Here is a 12,026-nt window from a genome sequence, read left to right on the forward strand (position 1 = left end):
TATATATATATATATCATAGGCGTGTCCACGGGGGGTGCAGGGTATGCACCTGCACCCCCTGCGATTATAGGTGGCAGGAACTAAGATATTCCTTGGATTTAAAAATTGCCTATTCATCAAATTGAAAGGAAGTCCAGAGTTGAACGTGGACCATTCCAGCCTAAACTTAAGTTGTATCCAAGGACAAAATTTGGTAGTACTGTACGTAGTTTCAATAAATCATGGTTTGATAATTTTGAATGGTTGGAATATAGTCCTAAAGTCGATAAAGCATTTTGCTTTCCATGTCGACTATTTAATTCATCTGATGGACTCAATAAAGGCCAAATAGATTTTACATTTTCACGTCATGGTTTCAAAAATTGGAATAAGGCAACTGCAAAGTTTAAAGACCATCAAAAATCTAAATCCCACATTCATTCCATGACTGCAAAAATAAATTATTTAGGTTCTAATTCAATAGATATTGCATTAGATGAGTCAAGAATTATAGCCATTAGTCAGAGAGAAAAAGAACGTTTACATAATCGTAGTGTATTGGTTCGCCTAATTGACATCACGCTATGTTTAGCTAAAAGTGGTAAGCCCTTCCGAGGACACAACGAACAAAAGTCCAGTGTTTGTAAAGGTATGTTTTTAGACTTTGTAAGTGTTCTTAAAAAGTATGATGAAACTTTATGAAATCACATAGATAATGGTAAAAAGAATGTACTATATACCAGTAATTTAATCCAAAATGATTTATTGAAATCTATTAACAATGTAATGAAACGTAAAATTTTATCAAAAATAAAAAATAAACTTATTTCTGCATGTGCAGATGAAACAAGTGATGTGGGCCATCACGAGCAAATGTCTGTTGTATTAAGGTTTGTTGATCCTTCGAAAAATAAACCAACTGAAATATTTATAGGCTTACAACGTTTACATGCAGTGGACGTGAATTCAATTTTTAACAGTTTAACTGAAAAAAATTAAAGAAATTAATGTAGATTGGAGTTCTGTCTTGGCTGTTTGTTTTGATGGAGCTGCTACATTGTCTGGCAAAAATAATGGTGTTCAAGCCAAAATTAAAATTGAAAATCCTCAAATTCAGTATATACATTGTTATGGTCACTGCCTTAATCTGGTTTTAGTGGACTCATTGGGGCATAAAAATCGTTTAGTTTTTGATTTTTTTTGGTGTGTTCAAATGATATTTAGTTTTGTTGAGGGAAGTCCAATTCGACATTCTGTATTAGAAAAAATATCTCAACAAACAAATAATAAATTAAAAACATTAAAATCGTTATCGACAACCAGATGGGCGTGCAGATCAGAAGCTATTGAAGCAGTTGATCATAATTATGATTCATTAGTACAGTGTCTTTCAGAAATATATAAGACTACAAAATTAGCTGATGTGAGATTAAAAGCAAATTGACTTATCCACAATCCAAAAAGTTTCAATTTTATATTTGCTTTAACTGTTTTAAAACCTATTTTGAATCAAATTCGCATAGTTAGTGCAAAGTTGCAATCACCAGACATAGACCTCTTAGCTGCCGTATCAATTGTTGAAGCACTAAAGAAATCATTAACTGACTTAAGAACTGATGAAGACAATTATTCAACATTATTTGACAAAGTTTTGGACATTTGTAGTTCACAAAAACTAGTGTCTAGTCGAATTGACAGCAACAATACTCAACATTTTATCTCTGACAAAAAAACAGAAATGAAATGTATTTAGTGCGCTACGGTCAAGATAAGCGAGAATAACGGCCGGTCGACGACCCGAGTATATCACCACGATCGGACACACGCACAATTATCTGTATTGTGATTTATTTATTTTTGTTATTAATTGTGTGTGAATTATTTAAATTAATTAAGTCCCAACGCGTTACCCGTTATCGGCGCGTTATCTGCGTCGCCGGCTCGTCGGTGCGCGTATTTTAACACGGCCGCCGCAACTTTTGTCGCTCTCTGTACGTCGTCGTGAATTGTCCGTTGCGCGTTTGCGAACAATTTTTCCTTTTACAAAATTTGTTATAGGCACGAATTGCCAGTATTATTATTATTGTTTTTTATAATATTATTTTTATGTGCGCTAATCGCCGGTAGTTTTTTATTTTATACACATTTACGTGTGCGCGAATCGCCACTAAATGTTGTGAATTTTATTATATCATAATTGTGTGTGCGCTAATCGCCACTATTATTATTATTGTATTTTTTATTTATATTGTATTTTAAAGTATAGATTTTAGGTAGCTGCAGCTGGCCAGTCTGCGCTCCACAAACTGTAAGTTTTTATATATTTATTTTATTATTTAATTATTATTATGCCATAAGGGCCATTATTATTATTATTTATTATATTGTTTGTGCCGAATCGGCATTTTAGTTAGGCTCAAATAGCCAGAGTATATATTATTATTATTTATACAATTTACGTGTTGCTGTGAATTATTTTTTGTTATTACCATATTTATTTTAAATTTTATAATTTATTGTTGGGCCAGAAGGCCCAACTTATAATTTATTTTACAATACAGCAACATAGTTACCATATTATACCAGTTTATTTATCATTGAATTACCTATTGTCATTAGTATTAAGCATACAACATACATACAAATCGGTCGGTAGTGTGCGACACACACAAGTCGGTGTCCAGAAGTGCGGCATATTATTTGTAGCACCCGGCCCAAACAAAATGTTTTGTGTACTACACAGTTTTAGATGACCTTTTAAACGGATTAGAAGAACGTTTTAGTCAAGAAACACTTTTACTAATAAGTGCAATTGGACGTTTATTACAGTTTAACCTGCATGAACATGACTTAATTTTACTTTCCAATAGGTTTAACTTAAATGACAGTGAACTTGAAGCAGAACTCAGATTGTTAAAATCGTTACCAGAATTTGAAATTGGTAAAACAAGCAAAACTATTTATCAGTGGTTAAATAATCTGTCCACTAATAATTTATGTAATAGTTTTCAAAATATTTACAAGATATTAACTCTTTTTGTAACAATGCCAGTCACAAGTTGCTCTTGTGAGAGATCTTTTTCAAAATTAAGTCTGGTAAAAACAAAGCTGAGAAGTTGTATGACGCATGATCGATTGGAGTCAACGATGTTAGTATTTGTTGAACAGGAATTGGCATCTGAATTAGATCCAGAAGAAATAATTGAAGAGTTCAAACATCTTAACAATACACAACGGCGACTAGAACTTTAATTATTTTAAAATTTTGTAACTGACACATATATATTATTATATAATATTATATTTATTATTTATACATGATTTTATTTTAACTATTTACCTACTGATATCTATTATAATATGCCATCTGAAATAGGAACAACATTTTTTTTTAATATTAGTTATAATAATGACGAATTTGAAATTAACAAAAATTGTATAAAAAGGGGGGCTAAGGGACTTTAGCCAGATTGCACCCTCTGCGTCAAAGGTCTGGACACGCCTATGTTTAATAATTTTCTTTTCTTCAACTTACTTATCCGACAAGTAAAAAAAAAATTATGAAACTTAAGATTGTATCTCAAACTCAGTCATGTAAGTTGCATATTATTTTTTTTTTAAAGTTGAATGTTATGATAAGTTATTGCAATTGAAAACTTTCCCGAAGGTCGAGTGTATACGAATATATTATAATGAATTTCTTGTTCATGAATATCTAATTTGTATAACTATTATTATAATATAATGTCATATTATATGGTAATTTCATATGCATGCGATTATAAAACCAGTCCCAAAACGTAGGATGATGTTAATAATTGTAGGTGAGTACCACACATACAACTAACCGCAATAGAAACAGTAATCATTATTTTTGATAATTTTCAGTTATGAAATTCTTTGAATTTTCACTGACAACTATGGTAATATAAGATTTTATAGTACTCATCAGTTGTTTGCCTTGTTTGAACATTTAATTCTTAAGAATTATAATTATTAATTTAGCTAAAACAAATTACTAAAAACACTTGCTTGACATTAAATTATTATTCAAAATTGTTAAAGCCATTATAGCAATTTCAGTCGTAAAACATGTATTCAAGTATATACCAATATAAACTAAAAGTTTGATGAGTGAGTATAATTACAAAAAAATATAATTATAAAATCTGTACATTTTTCATATCCTTTGGAATTTTAAAATAACATTTTTTAGCTATTTATGGACGGTTTTACACTATTTGCTTTCCTTTTGGACATGTATTTCGAAGGATTCCAAAATTAATATTTTAGATGATATTTAGACTCTTCTGGGTTTTTGAACGACGGATAGGTGTGGTGATCCTTCTTAGCAATATTATTAAGTGTACCGTTCGTTTAAAAAATTATTGTTATTATGAAATACTTCTGTGTACATTCTTATTTTTTTTTTCAAAAATGTTAAAATCATTTGTAAATCGAAGCTTACGCACGAAAGCACGTATCGCTATCGAAAAAAACCTTTCAGAACACAATGTGATATTTAGGTACCCGTTATATTTCAACGGTGATCGGGGGTGGGGAGGGAACAATATAAAATATAAATTGCCTTTCAATATCCATTCAAAGATAACGTAAATGCACGAAAAACGCCGCGGAAAATTTAACCACGACACTTATTCGGTCTTCGAGTCATGTGATATGTGTGACCCATGATCACGTAAAGATCCGGAGCAATGGTGCACAATCTCTTTTGATCCACGACCGTCAAACGTGTTTATTTCTATATGGATATCTATAGTTTAATAATATTTTGCACGGTGTAAATACTATTTCTTTCGACGTAAATTATTTGCGGACTTCCATTTAAATATCGCAATCCTTAGATCGCGAACCAATGGTCTAGATTACTGGCAACAGGAGCTGCATTCCATATCAAAATAGGCATGTTGGTCGTTGTAAATTAAAGCTGATACAGTGTTCCATTCACGGGCGATACGGAGGTTGGATTCATCCAACCCTATTGAGCGTCTTTTTTCCCCCTACAAGTACGTTTCAATTGCAATTTTACTTTTATCCTTTACAAAAGTTCAACGAATTTCTTTAGATCACGAAAACTGGAGTAAAACATATTTTCTCTATATACTATTATTCAACTAAATTCAAGCTTGTAATAACTGCGGATATTCAAATTTTACTCTTGAAGTATTTGATTGCTTCTCTCTCTGTCCATAACCATTGAAAAAGACTAAAATAAATCACCGGGTTGCTGTACGCCTACAATCTGCAATTATCGGCCAGTAGAGATGAGACAATAACTCACGGAATGTTGCCCATAACTGACCTGATGTCATTACTCCAGAAATGTCATTGAATCGTCAATCGCCGTTCTTGAAATATTTTCGTAATATAACAGGTCGCTTAATCCCGAATCCCGAGGTTCATTATGAACACGTGTGCGTATCGCATTTGTCACATCGTATATTCAAGTCCATTGCTTTCAACAGAGTGTCTTTTAGCGGTAAAAACTGTATTTCTCTGTTTAATGAAATGACGTTCTGAGCGATCTATACTGATAAAATGAGTGATATGACGATAATATGACAGTTCGAGTACACGACGACGATCTGATTTGCTTATCGAAATTATAAGATCAATAAAAACTCAATGAACATTTATAAGAGCACCGCTCATCGTGACCATTGGACTGGAAAAAAAAATCCACCCGATCTCTATTATTTAATTGAGGTATTATAAAAATTCCATCCGAAATTAATAGATAAAAACAAGGTATATGGTAAGTTTCACCCGGCAAAATATCCAAGTAAAAAGGGTACATGTAAATTCCATCCAAAAAAATTTACCAGTACAAAAATGGATTTGTCAATCGTCTATTATGTCATATCTTTTCAGCTTTGCTACATATTGTGGATCTAATAATTGGAAGTATCAGAAATATTATAAATTATGTTCAGTACATATCCTAGAGTCTTATATGCTATAATGGCTCGATTTATAGAACCAGAACATGGAAATATACTTTTAGTATTAGACAATTTAAAATTTTCTAAACTTAAAAATTATATGTAGAATGTGTTAAATAACTATCAATTTTTTCGGTTGGAATTTATATGTATATTTCCTAACCTATAGTTCATCTTGGATGAAATTTACCATTTTTGGGCGGAATTTACATACGCCAATTTAATCGTGTTAGCTTTTCGCATTCGATCGATCATTGCGAAAGAATCGTTGTTCGAACTAATGCAAATGAAACATAAAACAAATTTTCAATTCAAATTTTAAATTCAACGTTATTAGTGCGAAATAGCCAGGTTTCGATAGAATCAAAACGACAGTTGTGTGATCCCGGTAAAGCATTTGATATTTGAAAAACTGTTGAATACAAATATCATGTTCTACCGCCTAAATACCTAATCGAATTTCAATCGCGTACGATTCCGATTTCAAAACACATCAAGAACCGTTTCCGTTCGATTATCATTTTTCAACTTTAGACTCAAATATTTCTCGTTAGATATCCGACTCACATTTTCCCAGAACAATAATGTAGACGGGTTTTTGTTTCCAAAAATTAAAAATGCTTTGTTCCATCACCCACCATGGCACATACCCGGCGCGTTTTGTAGCTCAATATTAAATAAATCATTTGATATTGAAGACATTTGTAGTGTTTTTTTTTTTCGGAAATTATGTTCCCGGTGCTTTGTATTTGGGTCTCTGAAAATTTCTCGGTCATTGTAACGTTTTTGTAATTTTATGACACAACCGTTTTTGTTTTTTTCATTATAGTATATATATTATATATAATGTATGTGTCGTTCACCGCATTTCTTTAGTGCTTTGTATTATGTGTGTATCACATTACACGTTTGAAGCGATCCGTACATTCGTTAAATGATTGGGTAATTTTTTGTCTTTCGATTTCATATTAGTAAATATCGATCACAAATCACCTTCGATGATACTGTGAACATTTAAAATTGAAATGCACCATAAAATAATATTTTATCTAATTTCGATTAAATATATGTTTTAATTATTCGTTTTTTTTTTTATTTATTTATTTATTATTTTTTTTTTTCATGAAAACGAGAACTAAAGAAAACCAAAATTTCTCGTTCATAGTCATTATTATTAATATTTCTACTTTAATTGCACACTTTTTGATAATATAACAGTGTAAATATAAATTATACGTTTTTGGGGTGTATTGAATAAATATTCGAGGAACGCTTTAAATTTTAAAGTTTAAAGAATAATAGATAAAACACTTTCATAGTTTTTATTGGACGATTTGAAATGTTTTTGTTTTAATAACATGAACCACTACTCCATCCGACCATGTATTATTATAATTGAATCGTGGTGTCCTAAGCATTTCTTCGTGCTACCGTGGCACTCGTATTTACTGCGAGAATTATTAAAAGACGTCGTAGTACAGAGGACCAGATCCCTAGACACCGGTGGCGCAGAGATTAGAACTGCACAGCCGGCGAAGGCACCAGCATCAGCAGCAGAAGCGGCGTAATATTATTGAACGACCGCGGTACACGTATATAAAGGTTGTGACGCATGGTCCGAGGGGGAAAAAAATGAGAAAAAATTGCAGCCAGTGACAGGCCGATTTTGAAAAGTTGATTATTTTATTATAATTTCAACGCGACAGTATTATATTGTTGTGAACAAAAATAAAGTTATGATCTCGGTTAATAAAATATTCATATTTTAATTTACACCTTCTTACTGAGCTGCTGCGACGCAAGAGATCCGTCGGCAACGGAAGTTATTAGTCGGCTATATCTACGAGACATCCGGACGCGCAAGATTCACCTTGCATTTTTATTTATAAGGTTTTCTGAAGGAGATTAACGGCAGCGGTGGCAGACACGTCGGGGAATACGTTAAGAAAATAAAAATAAAATAAAATAAAACACACTATTATATTCAACGAATACGTGACTAAAGTAGGTGGCGGCGGGATGGGCAGGACGATCACGGTTATAAAAACTGATTTAGGTACGTTATGGGTTTCGTATATTTATACGCTGTACCCAGCAGGGCACATACTATCGAGATTGGAACGTAAACAACATAACGGACTAATCGTATTTTTTATATTTCATTCCGACGGCACTAATGGTAAGAGACTTACCTCAAATCTATGCATAACGCTTCGTGTTCATTGGTATGAAACATTAATCATTACGAAGGAATCCCATAAGAATATTTAGTTTTAATACATACCTTTGTATATTTATAAATCAACTATTATATTGATCAACATGATAGCAAAAACATTAAACTGATTACTAAACAATCGGTAAATTATAACCTGAAAATATGTCAAATCGTACAATATCATTATTATTTAAAAAAAAAAAAAAAATGTGAAAATTGTATAACAATATTATTAATGCAAAACATACATTATGTCTCGATCCAACAATATTATCATAAATTTAATACTTCTTTAAAATATGTTATATTATATATTACTTAATTAATATTATAATTCCAAAAGTCTTGAGCTTTTGTCTTTAAGTCATAATAAATGCTCAGCCTAAACTAGTCATATGATAGTTAGTGATATGAAATTTTCGAGGCATATTTATATTATAGCCTAAATATGCAGTACGAAAAGATTTTGAATAATATTGATTTTAAGATGTTGGAATGAGCAAAAACCAAACTTATAATAGTTGTTTTTTTTCAACATTTTTTTTCTTCTTTAGTGTTTGTCTTGCGGCTCTATTTCGTGCGATAACGTATTAAAAAACGATGTCTATATGGTGTTTTTATATTATAAAATATAAAGTATTTATAATTTTTTGATTGAAATGCGATTCTAGCACTCTTAAAATAATATATTTACGTATAAAACGTATAAAAACAAACATTAAAATCGCCACAAAACATTTTACTTTTGATTTTGGAAGATATTTTATATTTATTTAAAAATTCTTTTTTAGTATCATCGACAATCAATAAAAAAAAAAAAAAGTAAGCACCAAGCTATATGTACAAATATAGTTAGAAAAAAATCAAATAAAACCATCTAATCATGCCGAAGACAAGGACAAATAAGAGGCAACGTTAAGAAATTCGCGTTGAACTATTTCAATCACAGCGGAAACATTGGATGATTGATGGTCCCAAAGAACAGATCGATATTCTTGTCTGGGGCTGACCAAAGAGCAGTAGAGTTTTTTTTAGTGAGTTGTCTTAATTAAACTATGAGGAAACAGGACAGTGGAACTAAGGATATTGAATGCTCTTCAAAAAACCTCACTATTGTGGAGTTGAACATTTTGGGTGATTTACATTTAAAAAGACGTTGGTCCCGCGGCGATTCACATCGTGAAGGAATTGAACAATTACAATTAAATATTCAGATTATTCAGCTAGTAATATTATACAATATTGGATTTGTAATAGTACGTTTTATTATACTATATGCTAGATTTCGAGTGCAATCCAATACCGGTACGTACCATTTGTTTTGTGAGGGAAACGGAAATACACGCGTATAGTTGTTCACATGATTTGACATCCGGTTTAAATGTTATGTAAAATGTGAAGGCACTGTGCAGATTTTGCGCATGGCGAATACTACACATTTCGTGTTGTGAAACAGATAAGTTAGTTTATTAACTTAGCGACGGTTAATTATTTTTTACCCCGTTCTAGGAATTAAAAAATCACATAAAACCATACGCGTTCAAAATTACGGTGGAAAAGTATGAGTAAGTTTTCCTCTTATGAAATTCGGTATTTTTTCCATCAAATTACATATACGGATTAGGCATGTATTCATTCTGAGATATTTGGAATTGTTACTGTTAAACGTAATTCGTTTCAATGTATTTACAATATTTTATTGAAATTGATACAAATAATAATAATAATAATAATAATAATAATAATGAAAAAACAAACATAATTGACTTAAAGTTAGAGCATGGATAGCGTTATTCGATTTAGTTTTTAATCAGTCTTACAGTACAAACAATTTGCTTACAAGAACTTAGTTTTTTCGTTTTTCAATTAAAGCAAAAATATTAAATTATTCATAGTTGTTATTAATTTATTCTAATTTCATGGTGGAAATAAATATTATGTTTTACGTTGGTTTCGAATTATTTCGAATTCAACAATATTATGTTTTTATTAAATTTAATGAAGTGTAATAATTTTTTTTTTTTTTGCAAAGCGAATGAATACAAAAATCAAAACATATTTATTACATTTGAGGTTTAATTAAATCTATTTCGTGTCTGAACACAAAATTTTAATCACAAATATCTCTATCATAATGTGTTTCTATTATATCTTTTCAATCCGTGTTTAGTAGACCGAATAAAAAAATAAATTTCAGAAGCATTTTCGTGATCACTTCTCCTTTTGCAAATTATAAAATGGGACGCATTACGTGGATGTGAACAAGGCCTTTTGATGTTTATTTTAATCAGAAACGAGAATAGAAAGAGTTTTATTTTTGCTACTATTTTTTAATTTTTTCATACTAGCAATTAATTTTGCCTGTTAACTGTTGTGCACACCAGAAACTGACTTTAGGGAAATCATTATTTTTATTCGTGTTTAAAATGTTGATATATTTTGACATTACATTTGTGTACGTATTTTATACTATGACAAGAGAAAGACAACAAAAAGTCATCATAAACTTAGTCAGAATCGGAAAGCCCATTAATTCCTTATAAATAAACATTTCCCCTATATTTATTTATTAAATGCCAAGGTAGCCAGACATAAAATATTGAAAAACTGGAAACAATCATTCCATATCAAAAAATGTAGAAGTAGTTCAGGAATAACAGCACCAAAGTTATGCATTTTATAATAAATATTAGTTTTATTAATGATTACTAATACTACAAAATGTTACCCTAATTCCTAATTCATAGCATAAATCGTTCCTTATCTTTCGTTTAAATATACGTTGGATAATAATCTGAGGTGTTGTAACTTTAATTTAATAAAATACGTGCCCTCAAGACTGACGATAAGCACTCGTGTACGATAATAGTCGTCAGGTTTGCCTATAATACGTCAATTGTAAACGTTTTTCTTCTATAAATACCGAGTAAATATCCTAAACTACACAATAGTTGTCTTTGATTCATGAAATAACACGTTTTTCGTAGTTATATGTATAGTGATTGTAATTCACTACCCCCGGAACACCTAAATGCCGTGAAAAAAATCTTAGAAACAAATGTTCCAGCGACTTAATTGTGAGTAATGTATCAAAAATGAAAAATATATCTACAAAATACGTAGGTGTTCGATACATTTTAGACAGCTCTTGTAGCTATTTTTCGTTGTCGCTGTTTTCGACATCGCCAAAGTATTACGAACCCACGCCGTTCTAGCCTGCCAGCCCTGACTGGTCCTCTCGATTAACTTCCCTCGCCGACAGATCTAAAATCCAAACAAATCTCTGAACTTAACCGCAGAAAACGACCACAAACAATATCTCAAACGAGCGACAGAGGTTGATTTGGTCACGTCCCGTTCACGGTTAAAAGGTAAATTTCTTTTTTCCTTTTATAGGCCATTTCCTTTATTTTCTTAGAGACTATATAAGGTTTTACAGAGCTTATAGAGAATCGTTTCCATTGGATTAAATTCCTCTGATCTTTATCACCTACAATTAATTAATTATTTATTAACTATCGACAGATTTATAGTTTGGGTTTGCAAACACGTGATCATCTTCAGTACAAGCTTCTATATTCCCTAGTCGGTTTTCGTATAGACCCAATCATTATGGAAACTTGAAAACCATCTAAAAATATTATAATATGAGTGAACCCAGTTCAAATAATATTTTTTATTTTTATTATCAATTTCCTTATCGTTATCATTCTCCGTTGTTTTGTATACTGTTTAAATTGTTAGCGATAGTTTTTTATTTTAATTTTAATTTTAAATTAGTACATTTTTCGAATAGTACATGTAACTGGTAGTTGATTATTTATAATTTGTTAAAGCTTGATAATATTTTAATAAAATAAGAAAT

General features: G+C 30.9%; 1 protein-coding gene across 1 annotated transcript in view; it reads left to right on the forward strand.

Moving 5' to 3' along the window:
• LOC112680088 overlaps positions 1-3,232 on the forward strand; it is a 9,140-nt gene extending 5,908 nt beyond the window's left edge. The window contains exons 2-6 of the mRNA XM_025550085.1: positions 130-629; positions 693-923; positions 982-1,096; positions 1,304-1,403; positions 2,687-3,232. Coding sequence (XP_025405870.1) covers positions 130-629; positions 693-923; positions 982-1,096; positions 1,304-1,403; positions 2,687-3,232 — 1,492 coding nt within the window. The remainder of the gene's footprint in view (positions 1-129; positions 630-692; positions 924-981; positions 1,097-1,303; positions 1,404-2,686) is intronic.
• The last annotated feature ends 8,794 nt before the right edge of the window (positions 3,233-12,026 follow it).

This window comes from Sipha flava, unplaced genomic scaffold (assembly GCF_003268045.1).
Source record: "Sipha flava isolate LNK unplaced genomic scaffold, YSA_version1 173_pilon_pilon, whole genome shotgun sequence".
NCBI classification, from domain to species: Eukaryota; Metazoa; Arthropoda; class Insecta; order Hemiptera; family Aphididae; genus Sipha; species Sipha flava.